General features: G+C 42.1%; 1 protein-coding gene across 1 annotated transcript in view; it reads right to left on the minus strand.

Moving 5' to 3' along the window:
- Positions 1-377: 377 nt before the first annotated feature.
- PRKAR2A (protein kinase cAMP-dependent type II regulatory subunit alpha) overlaps positions 378-25,547 on the minus strand; it is a 112,422-nt gene continuing 87,252 nt past the window's right edge. Inside the window, exons 7-11 of the mRNA XM_042929272.1 lie at positions 20,988-21,089; positions 20,745-20,819; positions 8,161-8,226; positions 5,011-5,152; positions 378-4,311 (exon numbers count right to left, since the gene is read on the minus strand). Coding sequence (XP_042785206.1) covers positions 4,178-4,311; positions 5,011-5,152; positions 8,161-8,226; positions 20,745-20,819; positions 20,988-21,089 — 519 coding nt within the window. The 3' untranslated portion in view covers positions 378-4,177. The remainder of the gene's footprint in view (positions 4,312-5,010; positions 5,153-8,160; positions 8,227-20,744; positions 20,820-20,987; positions 21,090-25,547) is intronic.

The raw sequence follows: 25,547 nt of genomic DNA on the forward strand, positions 1-25,547 counted from the left end.
GGGGCATTAGCTCTTCCTGAATCTTGAGCCTGCCAGCCTCTGGAAAGGAACTACACTATCAACTCTTATGGTTCTTAACCTTTCAGATTCAGACTAGAATTTAATCATCAGCTCTCCTTGGTCTATAGTTTGCCAGCTCATCATACAGATCATGAGACCTGCCTGCCTCCATAATTGCATGAGTCAATTCCTTATAATAAATCTCTTTACACACACACACACAATCCTTATTGGTTCTTGTTGGAGAACCCTAATACATATTCCTAGGTCTCCTCTCTAATTTTCAAGAGCTCACATCCCAATCCCAACAATGTATCTGCCAGATGGGTACTATTATGGCCTGGAACCCTGAAATGAGAGGACAAACAACACAGGGCTGCACCAGAAAGTCAGACATGATTTGTCAGCCTTTATTAACCAAGAGCAAAGCCGAGCCCTAGAGTTTCCTTTTAAAAAAACCCAACCTTGTTTATGGCAAACAATGATTTAATTATATGTTCAATACTACAGAGCAAGAATTGATCACTTTCTAATCACTCATTCTTCTGAGATTAAAATGTAAGTGTAAAACAGTTAAAATAAGATTGTCCCCAATGATTTAAAAACAATTCCAATTGACAGACATTTCAAACACTATGTGTAGAACTCAGGACCAAAAAAAAAGACCTTAAAACATTTTACCTTTGAGGTAGCACAATAATGCTGAATTAGATTTCTTTTATTACAATGAGCTTAAGAAAACAATGAGGAATCTACCTTTTGCTCAAGGTGGGCTAAATGGTTTCCTGCAAATCCCCCATGAGGTTAGTGACAGTTTTCTTTTTTCTTTTTCTTTTCTTTTTTTTTTTTTTTTTTTTACGTATAAAGATAGCCCTGCAGTGTGTAAAAGGAAACCCACAGGGGAAGGCTGCTTCCCATAAAATAGACATTAGAATCATTGAGGAACGTCAGCAGTCAAGACAGGAGGAACAAGAGGTAATTGTAGTGAAAAACCAAACAACTTGTATCTTGTCAAGAATGGTTTACAAGTACATGTCAAGAACAAAAATTTCAACATTAGCCCACTGAAAACAAAAATTAAAAGATGACGTTCATGGGTCTTTTCCCTTCTTCTCTGTGCAAAAATGTTTTCACTTTTTTGAAATGAGAGAAGATTGTTTCTACACTGCAACATGACATGGAAATTTTGTGTGCCCAGGGTGCTGCTGGGCACCAGCGGCACTTCTCACTGACTACCATTGTGAGCAGAGAATCTGGGCAATAAGAGGATGAACATGACCCCTTCCTGGCTACAGAGCCATTTCTTGCCACTTTGCTGCTGAATTCACTCATTAAACTGCTCAAAGAAAAACTGCACTCTCACTTGAGAATCTATAGCACTTATATATAAAGACTATCAACTAAGAGGATAGCCCACTTCAACCCTTTCTTCAGAGAATACAGCCAAAAGAAGACAGTGGGTGTGATAAACTGGGGCCAGAAGGAAGGATAATACTGTAGGTTGGACCTCAAGGCTCTCAGGAATATTCTTTACCATTCCAAACAATAGCTAAAATCCAGGAAAGAGGGCATGAAGCTCTAACCCATGGAAGAGAACAATGTAAAACAATTAACACAGGGATCTCTTCCTAATATGCTCCTCCCCTTGAGGCTCACCCAACAGTTCAGGGCTTGCCTGACATAATGTGGACACTAGAGCCCTCAGCTGAGCTTGGTCTGCCACCTTTGAATCTCCATGCTGCAAAGAGAACTGGGACACTGTCAGACTCCTGGCACCTTGGTAATGGTTGTATCCTGTTTCACTCACCCTGGTCCTTTTAAGGTCTTCCTCAAGCCAAACCCCCAAAGGGCCCTGTATGCAGTGATGGTTTGGACTCATGATCTATATATCAATCTGTAGTTAGAGCAGGAGGACTTAAGACTGATGGATTTTACGCTGTAAAACAGCAACCATCAGTGAGTTGGGGGTATCAAAGAGGCTTCTGTGAAGAGGAAGACTGAACTGGGATGTGCAAGGAGGCAGGCTGAAAAGGCCCATGCCTAGCAGCCTGCAGGAGTGACTCTGGCACTAAGCTCACAGCCAGCCCTAACTAAAGCTGGCATGGGGGGTACAAAGAGGGCATCTGCTCAGTATCTAAACAGTGTCCTCACATAGTTGGGGCCAGACCTCTGTGACGCTCCTAAAGCTCAATGTACCTGCCACTTTTGGAATAAACAGGGGTGATTCCTGTCTGCTAAAGTGCAAGATCTGCTTTCCTAACTTACTTGATAATAAAGCAACACCCTGGAGAAGAACAACCTTGGAAAATCGTGGGAAAAACCACATGGGCTTTCCCAGTGCTAGCTGCCTGTTTTGGGGTATTAGTTACAACCTCTCACGATTCTGAGACCTGCGATGCAGGCTACCTAGGGCAGTGTGAAAAGAGTCCTTCTGCTTTCACATCACAGAACGCAAGAAAAAGGGAGAATTGACCAAAGTTGTGGTAGGTCACCCTTCCGGAAATCTCTCCACCACACTGTCCATGGCAAAAGCAGAGAGCCTGGCTTATGTGGACAATGGAAGTGACATGTGGGCTCCATCACTATCTATAACAGGAATGACTCAAGCCCCAGCATGTGATCTCTTAGGGATCTATTGAGTTACACAAATTTAAAAAATAAATCATATTGGGAAGGGCCTCTTGATTTAATATAAACTTGGCTACAACATTCAAATTATCTCTATGCAGCCTTCACACTACTCTTAGGATCTCTTGTAGTTTCTTGATTCTAAGTCATTGTGAAGGAAAAAAAAATCCATTCTGAAATATATTTAATTAGGATAATTCATCAGCATTCTACCTGATAGAATTAAAAGGCTAAAAAAGTTTTAAAATAAGCTAAATTACTTTCCTCTGGGGTTAATAATTGGAACCCCAAATATCCCAACACCTTAATTAGAAAGGTTTTTACAGTAATTCTATGAAATTGTGAGTAATTCTGATTTTTAAAAACAAAGCGTTGATCTTCAGGATGAATGCCTGAGTCAGCTGACAAACGATACACGCGAATAGGTCTAATAAGAATTCCCTAAACACAGAAATAATTTTTTTTTTATTTCAAAAAAAAAAAAATAGCTGCTTCTTCTTTAAAGAGTTTAAAATTGATAGTTCAACAGCAAAGCTATGTGATAACACCGGAGTAGAAGGAAAGGGCTCTCTTTGTAGTAGTACAACCTCTTGCTGGCACACCGCCATTAGCTGGTAGGGACAACTGGGAACAAGATGGCAGGAGTCGCCCAGGGAAGTATTTGGGTCAGATAAAGTGATGGCACGTCCAGACCCTGGCTCCTTAGAAATGCATAGTGATTCACTCATGCAAACTGCACAGAGATAAATAAAACAAAACAAAACCTACTAAAACAGAACAAAACACCCCAACCCAGAAAACCTTCCCTGGCTCTCTGCTACGTGAAGAATGTGCTGAACCCAAATTTTCTGCTCTAACACAGGTCCTCATGACCAATCGGTGTGCCCTGGCGCACTGACCTGCTGGGCCCTGGGCAGGGCCCTTTCCTAAACAGCACTGTGAGTTTGGAGACAGCTGTCACGGGTATAGCTGTCAGCAGACAGTACAATGCCACAGGACCACAGACCTCGGTCCTACCAGCTGCCATTTTCTACTGTAAAACCAAAGGCTACAATTGTGAACAAACGTGTGGACTTTCTCAAAGGACAAAGGAGAAGATCGAGGGCTACAACATTTCCTCCCTTGAGAAAGGTCGGGGGTGGGTGTCTACAGTTATACACAGGTTTGTGCAGACCTGTGGTGACTTCCAACAGCAACAGTAGCAGCCAGAGAGGAAAGGAAGATGATTACACTTTGGACTTTGTATCAGGCACTTAAATTGTTGGAGAGACATGCCGTTTTGAACGAAAGATGTGACAACTGGGTTGGAATAATCATTACAAGTGGTCTAATAATGGGCTTTCAGAAGCAAAGTGGAGGAGGTATGGGTCGAACCTCTGCCCATCTTTTAGTGCTGACTTTCAAGTTTTCTAAATGCCCACGGCCATAGCAATGGCAGTGGCGGTGGCAACAGCAGGAACAGTTCTGTTGTGTCTGTCTTCCATGTATGTTCTGTGGCTGACCAGAAGGTTTTGGTGTCACACTGAGAAGGCTCTGTGGTGTGGCACACCTACTGCCCGGGATCGATCAAATCCATGCTGGAGCCAAACATCTTCACCAGTTGTTCCTCGTAGTGTGAGATGTTTCTCTTCATGATGTCCATACACGGCCCCAGAAGCCTCTCAAATGCTTGCACATCCATAACTGCATTGTTAAAAAGAGGTGCACGAGAGAATGAATTCTCTACATCATTAATTCAAAGTCATTTCCCACATGCAAACTTTTTCTTTTTAATTTAAAAAAAATTTTTTTTTTAATTTTTTTTTTTAACGTTTATTTATTTTTGAGACAGAGAGAGACAGAGCATGAACGGGGGAGGGGCAGAGAGAGGGAGACACAGAATCGGAAACAGGCTCCAGGCTCTGAGCCGTCAGCCCAGAGCCTGACGCGGGGCTCAAACTCACGGACCGCGAGATCGTGACCTGAGCCGAAGTCGGATGCTTAACCCACTGAGCCACCCAGGTGCCCCGCAAACTTTTTCTTAAGTATACCCATTCACGTTACAGGGGATAAGACTGTGGGATCCTGGGCACCTGGAAAAAGGAGGGATGTTTCTACGTGAGTACAGCCTGACTGTGTCATCTCGGTTTGTGACTTTGCAGAGCCTGGCAGCACCTTTCTCTTGATCCCTACAGAATCCTGGACACCTGCCTCCATTTCTGCTCTTTTCACAGGCTATACTGCTGTATTGCTAAAGGATATATACCCATTTCTAGTTGGTCCCACAAGCTGTTCATGCCTGGGTGTGTGAGAGAACTGGTGGAGTCAAGGCTTGCTGCTGGGAAAAAAATACTGCATGTTAGAAAAAAAAAGTATTATGCATAAAGAATTTATTTTTCTTACCTAAGCATTTGACGTCTCCCACTGCATAAGCTGAAGCAGCTCTGGGTTTGTTGGTGACCAGTGCAAGCTCTCCAAAGTACTGCCCCTTATGGCAACGGGCAATCTCGACCTCCTGGTTCCCACCATCCTTGTTTGCTTTAGTCTAGGGCAGGTGGAAAACATGACCTAGACTGATTCCAGAATCACAGCTGGACATGTCCAGTCACACACACTTGCAGTCCCGTCTCAGTACACTTAACACAATTATTTAGACATTCACTCTGCAGAGACCATGTAAACTGCATGGGCTAATTACTGCACCATGTAAACTGCATGGGCTAATTAGTCTCTGGTTTAATTAGAGGAGCTGGCTTTTACCTCGGGCTTCATCCAATTCCTAACAACCTTTTAGAGGTAATGGATAAATATCAAGAGGTAAAGAGCAGACCATTTTCTTTGGAAGATTTTTATATATATATATAAAATTATATATATATATATAATATATAATATTAATATATACTACACGATTATATAACATCAGTATATTATATATTAACATAAATATATTTATTATGTATTTTTATTTATTATACATACATATATGTATATGAATGCTCTCTTTTTGGTAGATGCTGACTTCTGAGGCACAGGGGAAAAGACAGGTCATTTGCAAATTCCTTCTAAATGATGTCAATGTTTCTCTTAGGTAAAGTCACAATCCTAGGCTACTTCTTGATTTGAGATCATGTCTTTCTTGGCCAATACTTCACAGTGACAAATTTTCTTTTTAGGTACTGTCTGCATCTTAAGTTAGTGGTTCCCAAGGCACCTGTGTGGCTCAGTCAGTTAAGTGTCCAGCTCTTGATTTCAGCTCAGGTCATGATCTCATGGTTTGGTTCCTGAGTTCACGCCCCAAGATGAGGTTCATGTACAGCCTGGCACTGGACTCAGCACTAACAAGCCTGCCTGGGATTCTCTCTCTCCTCTCTCTCTCTGCTCCTCCCTCATGCACACATGCACACTCTCTTTCTCAAAAACAAACTTAAAAATAGTTTAGGGGCGCCTAGGTGGCTCAGTCGGGTGAGCATCTGACTTTGGCTCAGGTCATAATCTCATGGTTCGTGGGTTCGAGCCCCGTGTCGGGCTCTGTGCTGAGCGCTCAGAGCCTGGAGCCTGCTTCGGATTCTGTGCCCCCCTCGCTCTCTGCCCCTCCCCCGCTCATGCTCTGTCTCTCTCAAAAGTGAATAAAGATTAAGAAAAATTAAAAAAAAAATAGTTTAAAGACTTGGATGTAAATTTAAAAAAATAAATTAAAAAAAAAAAACAGTTTAAGTTAGTGGTTTCCCCCCCTACCACCACACATTTTTTTAGAAGAGCTGAGTAACTAAAAACAATTTTTTATAATGTTCAACCTGGAAATTTAGTGGTTTAACTTTGTATTAAGAAATCGAGCAGGTTGTAATTTATGCTTATCAAATTACTGAAAATAATGTACTATATTATATTTAATATCTAGAGGTTTTTTGTTTGGTTTTGCTTTTTTTTTTTTTTTTTACAAATCCATTTGCCAAGCTAAGCAATAATTTGTTTAAGTAAAAAGATTATTTAGAGTTTATTTATAAGAATTAGTCTCGGGGCGCCTGGGTGGCTCAGTCGGTTAAGCGTCTGACTTCAGCTCAGGTCACGATCTCGCGGTCCGTGAGTTCGAGCCCCGCGTCGGGCTCTGGGCTGACGGCTCAGAGCCTGGAGCCTGCTTGCGATTCTGTGTCTCCCTCTCTCTCTGCCACCCCCCCCCCCCCCGACCCCGTTCATGCTCTGTCTCTCTCTGTCTCAAAAATAAATAAAACGTTAAAAAAAAAATTTTTAAAAATAAATAAATAAATAAAAAAGAATTAGTCTCAATCTTTAAGAGCTACTTTAAGTTATAGGCAAATAACCTTCCTTGCACACTACTGCCCTGACCTGTTTGCTCTGCAGTTGATCTGCTCCATTGGAGCCAACACTCCACTTCCAATTTCTGTAGCATTCTCTGGGGCTGCAGACACTTATGTGCCCACCTAGTCCCTTCTCCAGAGTAGCATTTACCACATGGTCATGTGAACACCAGCCCCCTGAGGGTTTTGTTATAATGCAGATTCTGATTCAGTAGGTCTGGGGCAGAGTCTAAGATTGCATTCCTGACAAGCTCTCCCAACCCCCAGGGCCACAGTGCTGCTGGTCCCACACACCCAACACCACTAGGCTGTGATCAGGAGGTGTCGATGAGTATTTGAGAAATATGCAAACATGTATCACTAGTCCAAAAACAATAAGTAAAAGAACATAGATGTTTCAACCTATTGTTTCATGTGAAACAGCAGATCCATTTTTAATCACAAATCAAGCCACCTTACAGGGAGTAATCATATTTATCCTTCTCTATATAACCTTTACTAAAGATATTCTATAAGAGACTTCATATTAGGTCAGTATTATATTTAACTATTTTAAAAAATTCTATATTCTTTTAAAAAATGTTTATTTTTTATGAGAGAAAGAGTGTAAGCTGTGGAGGGGCAGCGAGAGAGAGAATCCCAAGCAGGCTTGGTGCTGAGAGCCTGACGCGTGGCTTGATCTCACAAACTGTGAGATCATGACCTGAGCCAAAATCAAGAGTTGGATATTTAACCAACTGAACCACACCCAGGTGCCCCTAAATATTCCATATTCTTAAAAAAAATTTGAACAGAGAAATCTGGTGAGGACGGATTTATGATAAGGATTACTCCTCCTATCTATTGGTCATTTTAGGTCTTCCTATCCATGAAATGGTATGATAACACTCCCCTTCCAGTGCTCTAGAAAGGAAGTTTTTTTCATATTCAACACCCACATGTATGTCTTTATCATGTATTCCCCCCACTTTCTACTAGGGGTATTTATCTTTTTCTTATGGATTTGTAGCCATTATTTCTCATATTATTAATTATGTAACAGACGCAAAGGCAATAGGAACAAAGAGAAATATACTAAATCCCTATCACTGGAGGGACTTAAACATGGGTCTTTGCCAGTCACATGCCTCATATAACAATGACACTAGATACTAGACACACTTCCCATTTACAGCAAACAGCTACTTTCTGTGCATGCACCTGGTATAACTTGCCTCGTCACACACAGACTCACCTTGCTTCTGATCAGGATGCTCACCTCGCCGGACTCTATAATATAGAAGCTATCAGCCTTTTCACCCTGGAAAGGGAGAGGAGGTCATCAGAGCTATATATTGGCACAGGACACAGAAATAGATAATTTTCTCATTGCTCAAACTCCAATTTGTATTTATTTTTCAACTCTACAAAGTAATCAGTGCCTAACAAATTCAGAACAAAATGAGAGGATCCTGGTCACCAGGGACTTCAGTCCAACTATGACTGACACATCTCTCACTTCCTAACATGGAATATTCACATTTCTCTCCACAAATATGCCCAGGCTGCCAACTGCGCACAGCATCACTATCTTTGCTGCTCATGTTAGTCTGCTATTGAAACCTGTGACTGGGACCAGTCGCCAAGGCTGCCACAGACAATATCAAGGTGACTCCTGGCTACCTCTGGGCATGGGGCTCAAGGATAATGCAGCCCTCCAGAGGACAGTGTGGATCTGAAGAAAGCCCTGCCTTGGGGAGGAGGTACTGTGATGTAGGTTGATGTCAACCTTATAAGCCTCAGGCTTTTCTTTCACTTGTTTGGATTTTAAACCACTTGGCTGAACCAGTCATTCAGGTAATTCAACAAGTAATTAAGTACTTACTATGTGCCAAGGCACTGTTCTAGGCATGTGAGACATATCAGTGGGCAAAACAAATATCCCTACCCTTGTGGAAATTACAGTCTAATATGGTAAACAAACTGTAAACAATCAACATAATGAATCAGCAAATTATACTGTTGTGTTGGAAGGCAATTAAGTACTACAGGGAGGGAGCAATGTGGGATCTGGAGTGCTAGGGAAGGAGATGGCTACAGTATACAGCAGAGTTTCATCTGAGGGTGAGATCTGAGCAAAGGCTGGAATGAGGGGAGAGAGGCAAGCAGACACTGAGAAGAGGATTGCAGGCCAACTTCAGTATCTGACCCCTTCCTCTTAACGTGTGGGGCAACAACCATCTACACTGGATAATTCAATACTAGTCCTGTGTTCTCATTCCATGTGGGTCTTATGTCTTCAGTAGAGTCTATACTTCTGAATTTTCCTAAGACTTAAGTGTCGTTGGCCACTGCACAGATCTCCAAGTGGACATCTTACAGCTGAGGCTGCCATTCTTAAGTAGTTAATCTAGTCCCAGTTCATTAGATAATAATCATTGCTTTATGTGAGTAAAAAGCACAGCTTTAAAAAGGGCTGTCTGTGGGTTTCTGTGCTGCCATGTTGGGTAGGTACCCTGTACCCAGCAGAGCTAAATCAACATGAAGTTCTAGTGTTACCCAAATAGCTCCCTGAGAGTTGATGAAGGAAACTAAGGGGAAGCCAGAGGTTGGGTCACCAGGAGGTTGCTTCTAGGTCCAAGAAGGGAGTTTCACAAAGGAAGATGGGATTATCAGTGTTCAGTGCTGTTGGAGGTCAAGATAAAGATTCAAATGTGTGCGGGGCGCCTGGGTGGCTCAGTCAGTTAAGCGTCCGTGATCTCACGGTCCTTGAGTTCGAGCCCCGCGTCGGGCTCTGTGCTGACAGCTCAGAGCCTGGAGCCTGTTTCAGATTCTGTGTCTCCCTCTCTCTGACCCTCCCCGTTCATGCTCTGTCTCTGTCTCAAAAATAAATAAAGGTTAAAAAAAAATTAAAAAGAAAAGATTCAAGTGTGCAAAAACATTCTGGTGACCAAGAAGAGGGTGGTGAGTGGTAGGGATGAGCCACAAAAGTGACAGGTGGTGAAGGGTGGTACCTGAGCTCTTTTTGTTTAGATAGATGTGTAACAGCCATAATTTACAGTGCTAATTTTTCAAGGCTTCAGCCTGATGAATTTTTACACATTTATGCACCTGTGTGACCACCTCCTGCATCAAAACAGAAAACCTTTCTGGCCTCCAAAAGGGTCCTTATCGAGTCAAAACTACCATTGCTCCGACTATTAGGTGACCGTATCTGACTTCTCTCCTTGCAGTTTTCCTTAATTCCTGTTAAGGAAAGTAAGGCTGTTCCTGAACTTCATATAAATGGAATCCTACATGGCCTATCATGTCTGGCTTCCTCTGGTCCACACTGTGAGACCACACTTCTAATATGCCTGGCTGTGAAAGGGATGAGAAGCTGGTAGCTGGAGCGAAAACAGTGAGTGGAGGAACGTGAGTGTATTCTGAAGAAAGACTCAGGCATGTCTACAGGGTGTGAAGAATGAGCCTGATGAACAGGGGAGCTCAAATAAAAGAGAATCTGCTAACAATGCTGTGCTCTGCTAACAGAGCTCACTCCCAGCAGGCACTCTGGTGAGTACCACATGTGCACTGACTGCTTCATGCAACTGCCCAAGAAGTCAATACAATTGGTACTATTACTACCCCATTTTACAGATGAGTTTCCTCAGAAGCTCAGAAGATAAATAACTGTCATAGGAGGTAGAGGAATAGCTGGTGGATTCAAGGTTGAGAGGAAATGGGAAGAAATATTATCCAGACCACGAGGAACAATGAGGCTTGCCTAGGTAAAAGCTCTTCTCTTTCTCTGGACCAGAGGAAGGACCATCTCTGATCCTCTTTTTTTAATGTTTTTTTTTTTTTTTTAATGTTTATTATTTTTGAGAGACAGAGGGAGAGCAAGCAGGGGAGGGGCAGAGAGAGGGAGACACAGAATCTGAAGCAGGCTCCAGGCTCTGAGTTGTCAGTACAGAGCCCAAAGCGGGGCTTGAACCCACGAACCATGAGAACATGACCTGAGCCGAAGTCGGATGCTTAACCAACTGAGCCACCAAGGCGCCCCTGAGCCTTTTAATTTTACTAATTTGCTAATACATCACTTGAAAGGATTATCATAGTTCACAAACAATTTAAGAAGAAAAAATTAAGGGGCGCCTGGGTGGCTTGGTCGGTTATGCGTCCGACTTCAGCCCAGGTCATGATCTCACAGTCCGTGAGTTCAAGCCCTGCGTTGGGCTCTGTGCTGACAGCTCAGAGCCTGGAGCCTGTTTCAGATTCTGTGTCTCCCTCTCTCTCTGCCCCTCCCCTGTTCATGCTCTGTCTCTCTCTGTCTCAAAAATAAATAAACGTTAAAAAAAATTTAAAAAAAAAGAAGAAAAAATTAAAAATGAAACCATGAATAATGATATGATCAACTGAAAATGGTCTATTTTTGAGGCATCTGAGGGGTACTGTTTGCATTTCCAGCCTCATGAAACAGCCTGGTTAGGCTGAGACAGAGATGGGCCAGGAGAGATATTTCCTGCCTCCCTCAGGTCCAGTGATAGATAGTGCATGCAAGCTGGCTGTTCAGACTTTGCAGGATGCCTCTCAGTTTTTAGGGGAGACAGAGCAGAATGAGATGACTACCCCAGCAGCAAAAAACAGGAGCTCAATGGAAGAATGTCCCTGCTTTTCAAATTGTTGTCTGCTAATAGCATCTGAGTATACATCTCACAGAAAGAACATTCTATTCTATATTTAGGAGTAAAGAAGCCAGACTATATTTTACATTTTTTAAAAAGTTTATTTATTTATTTTGAGAGAGGGGGGGACCACAAGAGAGACAGGGAGAGAGACATAATCCCAAGCAGGGTCCTCACTGTCAGCACAGAGGCCAATGTGGGGCTCAAACTCATGAACTGCAAGATCATGACTTGAGCCCAAAGTCGGACACTTAACTGACTGAGCCATCCAGGTACCGCTATTTTACATTTTTATAATTTTTTTATTAAAACATTTTCTTCTTAACGTTCATTTATTTTTGAGACACACACACACACACACACACACACACACACACACACACAGTGCGACGGGGGAGGGGCAGAGAAAGAGAGGAAGACACAGAATCTGAAACAGCCTTTGGATTCTGAGCTGTCAGCAGAGAGCCTAATGTGGGACTTGAACTCGAAAATGGCGAGATCATGACCTGAGACGAAGTCAGACGCTCAACCAACTGAGCCACCCAGGTGCCCTCCTATTTTATATTTTTTGTGAACACATCAGGTGTTTCAATAAACAGCTTCTGAATGTCTATGCGGCAGGCACTATGTTACCAACCATATGCTAAAATTCACTGGGCTTTATATTAAATAAATATCTTTTTTTCACAAATGATGATATAGGATCCATATCCCATCCTAAGAATGACCGAAACTCTAATTCAGGACATGGTATGGTACTTCCTTTTTTTTTTTTTTTTTAATGTTTATTTATTTTTGAGAGAGAGAGAGAGAGTGAGCACAAGCTGGGAAATGGCAGAGAGAGAGGGAGACACAGGATCCAAAGCAGGCTCCAGGCTCTGAGCTGTCAGCACAGAGCCCAATGCAGGGCTCTAATCCACGAACCTCCAGATCATGACCTGAGCCGAAGTCAGACGCTTAACCGACTGAGCCACCCAGGCACCCCAACAAAATGGTACTTCAATGCTGAATACATGAAACATACTTTTTTTTTTTTAATTTTTTTTAACACTTATTTTTATTTTTGAGACAGAGAGAGACAGAGCATGAACATGGGAGGGGCAGAGAGAGAGGGAGACACAGAATCTGAAACAGGCTCCAGGCTCTGAGCTGTCAGCACAGAGCCTGACGCGGGGCTCGAACTCACGGACCGCGAGATCATGACCTGAGCTGAAGTCGGCCGCTCAACCGACTGAGCCACTCAGGCACCCGAAACATACTTTTTATAAAGTACAAACCAACTTCTGTCCATATCATCCAGAGAACAGGTAAAACATTCCATCAATTAGGATAAATGAGCAAATTATGAAAACACTACAAAGTATATAAGCATAACATTAAAAAAAAAAACCCAGAGATAAAAATTTGTGTTGATGAACTTGAAAGGATGAAATAAAAGAAAACTCTGAAGTGGGCAGCTGGCCAGGGGCCTCCCTGACAGCATATGTGGTCTAGAGAACAACTAGAGACAGGCAGAGATGCACACTAGCCTCCCACCAACCCCTTCAATAAGCAGTGGCTTCTGTTCTTTCCACAGTATCTGGGTCCTTGCTGGACACCTGCATTAGCAAGGCACCCATCCTCAGACATAATGACCTGTGAAGAAAGCTGGGCTGTAGGAAGAAGCTGCTGGCATGCTGGTGCTGAAGAGTCACAGCATCCAAGCACAACTGTCCAAGGGGGCTTAGGGCAGCAATCTCTAAATGCTGATGACCATCACTGATCTTCAGGGATGTAGGGAAACTTCTCTTGGTTTCAGCTCAGGTCATGATCTTATGGTTTGTGGGTTCGAGAACCTGCATTGGGCTCTGTGCTGGCCGCCTGGAGCCTGCCTGGGATTCTCTCTCTCTCCCTTTCTCTCTGCCCCTCCTGTGCTCTCTCTCTCAAAATAAATAAATAAACTTAAAAAATACTAAAATGCCCATATTGGAAAAAGAAGACAGGCTAGAAAGTGAAAAGCTAAGCAACCAATTCAAGAGAACTGGGGAAAAAATAGCAAAACGAAGTCGAAGAAAGGAAATGAGATAAAGACAGAAAGTAATGAAATAGAAAACATTCAACCAGATTAATAAAAGGCAAAAAAGTGGTTCTTAAAACAGACTGAAAGAATTAGTAAGCCCCTTGCAAGATTGAACAATAAAAAAAAAGAGAAGGCACAAAACGACAATATCAGGAATTAAGATGGGATCATTCTAGATGTTGTAGATACTTAAAAGGTGTTACAGGAACATTCTGACCTACTTTGTGCCAAAAACATTGAATTTTAGATAAAATGAATAAATCCCTAGCAAAATAGATCTTACCAAAACACACTGAAGAATAGAAAACCTAAATAGTTTAACAATTAATAACTTAATTTGTGGTCAAAATCTTCCCACAGGGGCACCTGGGTGGCTCAGTTGGTTAAGCGTCTGACTCTTGGTTTTGGCTCAGGTCACGATCTCATGGTTCTGTGAGTTCAAGCCCTGTACTGGGCTCCACACCATCAGTATGGAGCCCACTTGGGATTATCACTCTCCCTCTCTCTCTGCCTCTCTCTCTCTCTCTCTCTCTCTCTCTCTGAAATAAGTTAAAAAAAATCTTCCCACAAAAGAAACATCACTAAGTTCCTTAAGATATCCAAGGAATTCTAGTCTTATGCAAACTCCTCAGATAATAGTAAGAGAATAGAATCCCATTACGATTCTAACACCCTGATAGCAAAATCTGACGAGGCTGCTATAAGAAAGGAAAATTACATATCAGCCTCACTTGGGAACACAGCCAGAAAATCTTAAACAAAATATTAACAAATTGGATTCATCAACATATGAAATGGATACTACACAATGGCCAAGTCAGTTTATCTTATCTCAGCAACACAAGGCTGCTTTAAGATTTGAAAATCAAATCAATGTAATCACTGAAGTCTTGTTAATAACAGCTAAAAACTAGAAACACACTTAATCTCCATCAGCAGTGGGAAGACAAATAGTTTATTTACATGCTGGAATACTATACAGCAATGAAAACCAACAAACTACAGCTGCACACAACAATGTGGGTGAAATGTTGAGCAAAAGAAGGTACAAATAAAAGAATACATACATTCTAATTCCAATTTAGAAATTAAAGAAAAAGACAGCAAGACTTAGCCATATTGTTTATACACAGGTGGTAAAAATTATAAAGCAAAGTAAATATATGACTATGATAAAAGTCAGCATAGAGACATAGTAGAGGTCTGTGACTAGGAAGGGCAGAGCAGCTTCTGAGGTGTGAGGGTATTTCTCTGAAAACATCTAAAAAGTACATTTCTGGATTATAGAGTAAATTCAGCTTTATAGAATAAGGATAAACTTCTCTCAAAAGGGGTTCAGCTAAGTTATTCTCCTATTCACTGTGAATAAAACTTCCTGCTACATCTTGGAATTATCAGATTCTTACCTTTTGCCAAACTAATAGGTATGAAAATAGTTCTCACTGGGGAGCCTGGGTGGCTCAGTTGGTTAAGCATCCAACTTTGGCTCAGGTCATGATGTTACCGTTTGTGAGTTTGAGCCCCATATCGGGCTCTGTGCTGATAGCTTAGAGCCTAGAGCCTGCTTTAGATTCTGTGTCTCCCTCTCTCTCTGCCCCTCCCCTGCTCTCATTCTATCTCTCTCTCTCAAAAATAAATAAACATCAAAAAAATAAAAAAAAAAATAGTTCTCATTGTGGCTTTTAATTTGCATTTCCTTGATTACTCAATGAAACTGAAGCCAATTCATTTTTCACTGATGCCAGAACTATACTCTGAGAACACAATTCTCATAGTGATATCCTTCCTCTCTCTCAAAAACCTTTGAAAATGCTTTTCAAACATTTCACCAAGTTTTTTTTTTAATTTCTTTAAGTTTATTTACTTATTTTTGAGAGAGAGAGAGAAAGCAGGGGAGGGGCAGAGAGGGAGAGAATCCCAAGCAGGCTCTGCACTAACAGCATGAATCCTGATGGGGGCTCAAACTCATGAACCATGAGATCATTACCTGAGCTGAAGTTAAGAGTTGGTCACTTAACCGACTGAGCCACCCAGGCTCCCCTTGAAGTGTATTTTTATATACTAGCAATAAATAATTAGAAACTGAAGAAAGGAAAACCACTTACAATATCGTAAAAAATGTAAAATATCCAGGTATAAATTTAACAAAGATGTGTACGACTTGAAAAGTATAAAATACTACAGAGAAAAAGTAAAAGGTAACCTAGGGGCACCTGGGTGGCTCAGTCGGTTAAGCGTCCGACTTCAGCTAGGTTATGATCTTATAGTTCATGGATTCAAGCCCCACATTGGGCTCTCTGCTGTCAGCACAGAGCTCACAGAGGATCCTCTGTCTCCCTCTCTCTCTGCCGCTCCCTTGTGCTTGCTCTCTCTTTCAAAAATAGACATTAAAAAAAAAAATGACCTACATAGAGATATACTAAGTTCATGAACCACTGACAGTAAGCTTTTTTGATTAGAATGTAAGTGACTGACATCAAGCTTTTGATTATTGAGGCAACCATTTCAAAGATACCTACCTTGAATAAACATATTGCCAGCCACACTAAATAAAGAGCCAGGCTGCCCCACCTATGAAGTCTCCCTTTTATTTTAAATGTTTATTTATTTATTTTGAGAGAGAGACAGAGAGACAGAGAGAGAGAGCCCGCGCGAGCGCGCACGCGGGTGGGGGAGGGGCAGAGAGAATCCCAAGCAGGCTCTGTGCTGTCAGCACAGAACCTGATGCAGGGCTTGAACTCACAAACCATGAGATCATGACCTGTGCTGAAATAAACAGTTGGACGCTTAACTGACTGAACCATCCAGGTGCCCCATGAAGTTTCTCTTTTAGAAAGCCCTGAGAAATGCAGAAAATTGACCACTTGAGTGACCCCACTTTTCTCTTCCCACAACCCTAATTCCTGCTCTTACGTTTTAAATTTGCCAATAAAGAGAGAACCTGCCAAACCCTGGGCAGCCCACCCTCATCCCCAATAAAGACAGAATTCCAGGTCCCCACCCCCACCCTGTGACCTCACTGTGTGGCCCTGGGTGTGCCATATACCCTCCAGGATCTGTGAGTAATAAACTTTGTTTTTTCAAAGTTCCTTCATGGTTGTTGCTAAGCCTTGCAGTCATAACAAGAACCACAAGGGCCAGTCCAGACACAACACTGGCTCTGGAGAAATGTCTGTGGGGACTTTTGAGAAGTGGTACAGGACGAGGTGAGTGCCCCAGGCATTCCTAGCTGACAGCATCACTACTGATGGCCTGAGACTGACACAAAACACTCACTATTGTTACAATGTCAATTTCTCCCCAAATTGATCTATAGTTTCAACATAATCCCCCCTGAAAAATCTCATTGGTAGAAAGTATAAAGCTGGTTCTAAAATATATACAGAAATGCAAAGAGCATTGAGGAGCCAAAATAATTATGAAAAAGAACAAAAATTTTGGAGGGCTTAAACTATCTGATTTTAAGACTTAGTATAAAAAGTTTTTATAATCAAGACAGTGCAGTATTGGCACAGAGACAGACATGTAGATCCATGGAACAGAGACCAGAAATAGACCCAAAAATATACGGCCAAATAGTTTTCAGTACAAGTGTCAAGGCAACAAGATAGGATAATCTTTCCAACAAATGGTACTGGAACAATTGGACATCCACATGCAAAACCTTGTAAAAACCTTACAACAGCATAAAAATTAACTCAAAATGGATCACAGATCTAAATGTAGGAGTTAAAACTAGGAGATATCTATAACCACTCTGCTCAACATAGTAGCATGTGGCTATGGAGCACTTGAAATATGGCTTCTATAGATTTAGGTGTGCTGTAAGTACAAAATATACATTGAATTTTGAAGACTGAGGAAAAAAAAAGAATATAAAATATTTCATCATTAAATTTTTATATCACTTAGATGCTGAAATGGTATTATTTAAAGATATTAAGTTAAATATGTCATATTATTAAAATTAAGTTCACCTTTTGAAAAAAACTTGGCTGCTAAAAAAATTCTAAATTACATCTGTCTCACATGATATTTATTGAATGGTGGCCTAAAGGTAAACATTATGAGAAAATTTTATTGACCTTGCAAAGATTCTTTTAAAATAGGACACAAGAAGAATGAACTGCAAGAGAAAAAAAAAACTACAAACTAGACTCTTCAAAATTAAAAACTTTTGCTTTTTAAAAACTGCCATTAAGAAAATTAAGAGACAAGGCACTGCCACAGCTTGGAAGAAATATTTGCCAATCATCTGCCTGATAAACGATTTGTGCTTAGAACACATAAAGAACTCTTACGAGTTAATAATAAGAAGCCAAATCACCTAATTGTAAACAGGGCAAAAGATTTACAAAAACTTCACCAAAGAAAACATAAGGATGGCAAGCAGTCACAGGAAAAGATGCGGCAAATGCAAATTAAAACCAAAATGAGACACCACTTCATACCCACTAGAATGGCTAAAAGTAAAAAGACTGTTGATACTAAATGTTGATGAGGATGCATAGCAACTGGAATTCTGGTACAGTGCTGGGAGGATGCAAAGTGGTAGAGGCATTTTAAAAACGGTTTGGGGGGCGCCTGGGTGGCTCAGTCGGTTGAGCGCCGACTTCGGCTCAGGTCATGATCTCGCGGTCCGTGAGTTTGAGCCCCGCATCGGGCCCCTGTGCTGACACCTCAGAGCCCGGAGCCTGTTTCAGATTCTGTGTCTCCCTCTCTCTGACCCTCCCCCATTCATGCTCTGTCTCTCTCTGTCTCAAAAATAAATAAACGTTAAAATAAAAAAAATAAAATAAAATAAAATAAAATAAATAAAAATTAAAAAAAAAACGGTTTGGCCGGTTGTTAAATATGCTTTTACCATATGGCTTAGCAATTCCATAAAAACATATATCTACACAAAGACTTGTATAAAAGTGTCCACTGCAGCTCTATTCATGATTGCCCCAAACTGGAAAGACCTCCAATTCCCTCAACTGGTGAATGGAAAGATAAATTATGGTATATCCGTACAGTGGAATACTACTTAGCAATAAAAATAAACTATCTGCTGACACATACAACATGAAAAAAAAGTCTCAAAAACGTTGTGCTAAGAAATCAGATACAAAAGACCACATTATGATTGCATTTATATGAAATTCTAGAAAAGGAACTTCTGTAGTGTTGAAAAGCAAATCAGTAGCTTCCAGGAATAAGGGGGTGGAGCAGGGGATCGACTACAAATACAAGTGAGGAAACTTCTTGGGGTGATGGAAATGCCCTGTACTATGATTGCAGGGATGGCTACCAAACTCTAGAATTGTACACTTAAATTTGGTGATTTTATTGTATATAAAATACACTGTAACAAAGCTGCCAAAACAAACAGAACAACATAAAGCACAGTTTCTAATTCAGTAGGTCTGGGGTGGGGCCCAAGAACTTCATTTCTAATGATTCCTATCAAGTTCCCAGATGACACTGATGCTGCTGTTCTTGGGACCTCACCTGGAAACCTCTGTCTAGGGACACTGTCAAAAGGGGTCTATAATAAGCTGAGGTCATCTTAATTTGTGCCCATTCAGCACCATCTAGCACTCTCATCTTCAAGAGCACAGACACTCCAGAAAACACTGTAGCTTCTCATACCTCTTGACATACCTTCTAAAAACCTGCTGACATACCTCCTGAAGGCCTGGGGCTTTCAGGATGACATGAAGGCCCTTTGGGAGTAAATTAAAGCATCTCAGGTTCAGAAGCAAATGTGACTAGTCAACAGGTCCCATTCCTGCAACTCAGTGCTACATTCTTACCATACCAGGACACCTGTCCTGGAACACAGCTCACACCCACAGGCCTTGTTCATATTGTTCTCTTGCCCTGAAAGACCTTTCCCTGACCTCAACTGCTGAAGCTGCACTTATTCTTTAAGCCCAGCCCAAATGGCATTTCCCCTACAAAACATTACAGAATACTTCCTTTCCTACATTCTCACTGTCATTTACACATTCCTTCATTATAGTGTTTATATCTGGTCCTACTTGTATATATATATATATTTTTTTTTTAATGTTTATTTTTGAGACAGAGAGAGACAGAACATGAATGGCGGAGGGTCAGAGAGAGAGGGAGACACAGAATCTGAAGCAGGCTCCAGGCTCCGAGCTGTCAGCACAGAGCCCGACTTGGGGCTCGAACTCACGGACCGTGAGATCATGACCTGAGCCGAAGTCGGACGCTCAACCGGCTGAGCCACCCAGGCGCCCCCTACTTGTATATTGTAATAAGTGTTTAGAGAATCAAACTAATTTCTAATTGAAGGAATTATTAACAGCAGGAGTCCTAGAAAACAAAGGCATTTCAAAAGGCCATATAGTTTTTTTGTTAGTCCTTTTTCTCTGGGAGTTTCTCTCTCGCCTGCTGTGATTAATAAGCCTGGTACAGGGGTGGGCTCAGGATTTAGGCTTCACCAATCTGTCTTTCCTCCTCCTAGCCCCAGCTCTGGCTTCATAATGGGGAACACTACCCAACCCAGGCCAACCAGGTATCTTCCCAGTGCTCTTACCAAACCACAGGCAGAAGTTACACCTGGAGAAGTCTTTACACATAATTAAAAACATCATCAGAGCAGACAAGGAAAATTATTACACAGTATTCATCACAACGATCCAGGTCACTGTGTGATGATCCTCACAGCATCCAAAAGTCACAAGAGAGAAAGGCACAAAGGAAACATTAAAGACAACTTACAAATCTGATCAATTACTGAGGACTGAAGGCTGGCTTGTGTTGGATTGACTAAGAGGGCACCTTTGTGCCAAACATAGAAGGTAAAGGGCACAACCCTTCAACTTTCTCCAGACTTTAACACCAATGGATGAAGTTTACTCAGGGTCAAAAGAGAACTATGTCCAAAAGAACAAACACCAGAAGCCACAGAAAGGTGAATGGAGGCAAGAGACGTGCATATGTCCGTGAGAGGAACATCAACGGGCTTCAGAGGACTCTGCAGGAAGTGTGCCCTAGTAGCTGGCAACATGAGCTCCCAAAGTGAGAGGACAAGGGTTGCACTAGTCCTTCAGGAGGGTTGACTCTCTCAGGAAAGGAGCTGCACAGGGCCCCACTCACCTGTGTGATTATGCGCTCTCCGTCCTTATAGACCTTCTCTCCTATTACATCCACAATCTTCATTCGTTCTGACACCTGAAACAATGGACATACCCACAGACTCTAAGGAAAAGACCTCAACTGAAAGTCACAAATGATATCTATACAACACAGAAATGGGTTAGAATAGTACAATTTGAAAGCTTAATAGATTAGTTTTAAATCTTAAATCTCCATAAACAGACTCTTATTCATACACTTTACCTCTAGTGATTTAAGGAGAGGCACAGATTCAATAAATGACTCAAACATCCTTCTCTTTTTTGCATTGTTTTTCACTATGATTCTTCTAAAAGTCACACGGTCCTACAAGAAAGAACATGAAAATTCTGGTAAGTGCCTCTGTAAGAGAACATCTATGGATGGTTTAATTAACTGGGTGACAGCAAATATCAGAGGACCATGGAATGTACCGGGCCAACTGAGTGTTTGATGACATTTTAATCTGAGTCATCGCTGGAAGAAAAAGACTTGTAGCTTGTTGTGTCAGACAGATGTCCCACACATCATTGCTTGCTATCTGGTACTCCATGAGTGCCACCTATGGGTCATAAATAGAATACAAAATACAAAACTCCCAATCGAATACTTGTAAGCTCACAGTCATTGTTCAATGTGAAAAGATGCACCTTTAGAAAAAGGAGATAAAACAATCTGAGGGCTCTTGCCCTGAAAGACGTTACAATCTCAATGGGGAGACAATATAAAATATGTGGGAATAAAAAAGCTATAGTCCAAGACAGCATATGAAATGTGCTAGGTGAACTGTAAAGACAAGAGTTAGTGTCATGAGAATTCTCAGGAGGGAGAGAGTGTCCCTAATCACAGTTAGGCTGGAGTAATCAAAGATAGTCTTGTTGCAAAAATATAAATTTTGGGGAGACCTAGAGTAAGGGGAGGATTTAAATTAATGGAGAGAGAGGGGAGGCAGGAATGTGAAAGGTCATTCGACCCCAGCAAGTCATGGAGGCAAGGCTAACCAGAGCTATAGCCAGGCTCCTCTCAGATACGTGTATATGTGTGTAGGGAGGGACACACAGTCAGGAGAAGGTTAATTGCTTAGTTTTAGGTTTCTTGTATCTAAGTTAATTGTACCTTTTGTCCACCTCAGGCTGTCGGGAGTGGAAAGATTTTTTTTTTTCTTTCAGAGTACATAATGAAATCCTAAAGGCCAGCAGAATGAAACACAGCAAGGGGGTTAGGAGATGTTTAACTGTAGGTTTTCTATTTTAGTATTCTCTATGATGGGGTGGTAGTGGGGTGGAGACACCACACAGAAGACAACTGAGTTGAGATCACCCAGGAGCCTTTTAAAAATACAGATGCCCAGGTCCACCCTAGATCTGCTGCTTTATGATTCTCCTCTCCCTCTGCAGGGCCTACACATGAGTTCACAGCTTTGCTGCTCAGGACATTGTCTATCTGTGAGTATCAGGCCATTGTCACCGTAAAACTGGCTCAGATTAGAGGGAACGTACTTGTGCACAGAACTAATTAAAAAGTCCTGCATCTCTTGCTGCCTGCCTGCTTTCTTCCTCATGGACCCATTGTGCAGAAGGTGCTGACCACACAGCCCCCAGGAGTTCTAGACCCACACCCCCCAACTCCCAGACCTGGGGAATGCAGGCATTTCTCTTCCCTAGAGGTTTCAATCAGATTTTGGCCTGACTCTCCTTGGCTCACGCTGCGTCCCCTGCCCTAGATGAACTAACTAATCATATGGCTGGGCAGTTTGCACTGTGCCTGGCCAGGCTGGACTCATGTGTCTCCTGGGCTGGGGTGGAGTGGGAAGGAGAGGGAAGGCTCCCCTGGAAAGATGCTGGGTCACAACAGACCCTAGGGTTTCTGATGCGCAGTCAGACTGAAGTACACCAACCAGATACAGCCATGTTGGGGATCACACAGTCACAGGCATGACACCCCCTCCCTTACATCCCCCCCAAGTGTTAGAGGCATGCAGCTCCCTGAGAGTTGAAACTCTGTTCAACCTGGTGCCCAAGCCCTGCAAACCTCTAACCCCAGCCCCATGGCTTCCCTGGCTAGGACTGCCATATCCTAAAATGGAAATAATACGCACCTCTGAGGGCACAGACAGGCCTTATACTCCTAGCATGAGCTATGGCGGACTGCAACCCTCCCTCTCAACTGCTGTACAAGTCATGTCTGCTCTCCAGTATATAGCCAAATTCTGTTCCATTTCTTCTCCATCTGTCTGCTTGAAAAGAGCCATTCAATCTTGGATTGTTCTAATGGGTTGCATCATTTGCCACTACTTTTTTAAAGTCCAAGGTTAGGGATGTATCATTTAAAATATTACTGTCATACTGTGGAATATTACTCTACTATCTTTAGACTTCAGTTTCTACATGTTTTCTGGGCCAATCTAGGCATGAGTGCTATGGAAAGAGGACAAGCAATCAGAAGTAAGAAAATGGAAATTATAAAATTCTCTTCCTTCTCTTTGAGTAGGCATTGTCAGAAAAATCCAGTATTTAAAACACCCACCTATAAAGTCACAAAGATTGCTACAATTGCAATAGCAAACTCTTTCTAGCTGAAGAGAAAACAACTGATAGCTCTCACAGTGACTTATTTGTGTTCCAACCCTTTCTACATGTACTTCCCTCCTTCTTTTTTTTTTTTAATTTTTTTTTCAACGTTTTTTATTTATTTTTGGGACAGAGAGAGACAGAGCATGAACGGGGGAGGGGCAGAGAGAGAGGGAGACACAGAATCGGAAACAGGCTCCAGGCTCTGAGCCATCAGCCCAGAGCCCGACGCGGGGCTCGAACTCACGGACCGCGAGATCGTGACCTGGCTGAAGTCGGACGCTTAACCAACTGCGCCACCCAGGCGCCCCTACTTCCCTCCTTCTGCTGTGCAAGGCCAGCTCCCGTGGCTGCAGAGGGCATGAAAAAGCACCAGACACCAAGCCAGCTTTCTGGGAACTTCCAATGGAGCTGTGAAGAGGAAACTTGAACCGTGAAATAGTGGCTCCAGCAGGCAGCAAGTGTTCAGAGTCCAGCAAAGAGCCTGAAGTTTAAAAAAGAGAAGGAATGCCGCCCTCTCCTGTGACTGCAAGTGTTCCCTAAGACGGTTTCTATCGACTTTTACTCTAGCAAAACAAAGTGGGAGCAGGGACTAAGTGTAGTGGTCATGGTGGCAGCTGCCCCCAGTAAGGGAAAGAAAGTAGAATCCAACTTGAGAATACCCCCCTGCTTTGGCCTCAGAAGGCATTTCCAAGACCTTACAAGTTACAAGTAAGAAGTCAGGCTGTAGAGGACGTTCTGGGAGTCACTATCCTGGAGGTGGTTCTAAAGCTTTTGAGAGGGCTTGGGCTATTAAGTACGTGAACAAAGAAGGAGAAAAGCAGAGGCCAGAAGGGCATATATATATATTTAAGTTTATTTTTGAGAGAGAGAGAGAGAAAGAGGGAGAACCAGCAGGGGAGGGAGGGGCAGACAGAGAGGGGGACAGAGGATCTGAAGCAGGCTCCACGCTGACAGCAGACAGCGGGAAGCTGGGCTCAAACTCATGAACCATGAGATCACGACCTGAGATAAGTCAGATGCTTAACCAACTGAGCCACCCAGGTTCAGAAGGGCATATTGTTAGGCCACTTAAGACAGAAGCGAAAGGAAGAAAAGACTGCAAAGGATAAGGCTAGAAAGTAGAAAGACAAGGCAGAGATGTCAGGAGAGGAAGCTTCTGGACGAGAATGGTGATAAGCAGCACCACGATCATGGTGAGCAGGTGTCCCCATTCTGTAGCCCCTACCTTGTGTGGCACCAAGGCTGCCTGTCTTATGCCCCTGCTGAATTCTCATACCCCAACCATGAGGTAGGTGCTTTTACAGTTCAATTTGTTAAAAAATATTTTTTTTTTTTCTATTGAGACTTTCTCTTTGACCCAGAGGTTATTTGGGAATGTGTTATTTAATTTCCAAGTGTTTGGAGATTTTCTGGTTATCTGTTATTAATTCCTGGATTTCTTCCAGTGTGGTTAGAGAATATGCTGTCTGATTTCAACTTTTAAATTTGTCAAGTTTTATTATATATGCCAGGATATGGTCTGTCTTGGTGAATGTCCCATAGGCTTGATTGAAAAGAATGTGTATTCTACTGTTGTTGTATGGAGTGTCCTATAGATTTCAATTAGATCTTTTTGGTTGACGATACTGTTAAGTTCTTCCACATCCTTCCTGATTTTCTGTCTAGTTGTTCCACCACCTTTGGAGACAGAGGTGTTGAAGTCTTCACTTCAGCAGACTAATTGTGAATTTGCCTATTTCTTCTTTCAATTACTTTTTTTAAATTTTTTTTAATGTTTATTTATTTTTGAGACAGAGCATGAATGGGGGAGGGTCAGAGAGAGAGGGAGACACAGAATCGGAAGCAGGCTCCAGGCTCTGAGCCATCAGCCCAGAGCCCAACGCGGGGCTCGAACTCACGGAGTGTGAGATCGTGACCTGAGCTGAAGTCGGACGCTTAACCGACTGAGCCACCCAGAGGCCCCTCTTCTTTCAATTCTTACTTCAGGTTTTGCTTCATGTATTTTGAAGCTCTGTTGTTTGGTGTATACATAGTTAGGATTGCTATGTCTTCTTGGCAGATTAAACCTTTCATTATTATGTAATGTTTATGTAATCTTTGTCCCCAGTAACTTTCTTTGCCGTGAGGTCTATTTTATCTGATATTAATATAATTACTCCTGCTTTATTCTGGTTAATGTTTGCATGGTGTGTGTGTATATATATATTTCTAT

Source organism: Panthera leo, chromosome A2 (genome assembly GCF_018350215.1).
Source record: "Panthera leo isolate Ple1 chromosome A2, P.leo_Ple1_pat1.1, whole genome shotgun sequence".
Lineage (NCBI taxonomy): Eukaryota > Metazoa > Chordata > Mammalia > Carnivora > Felidae > Panthera > Panthera leo.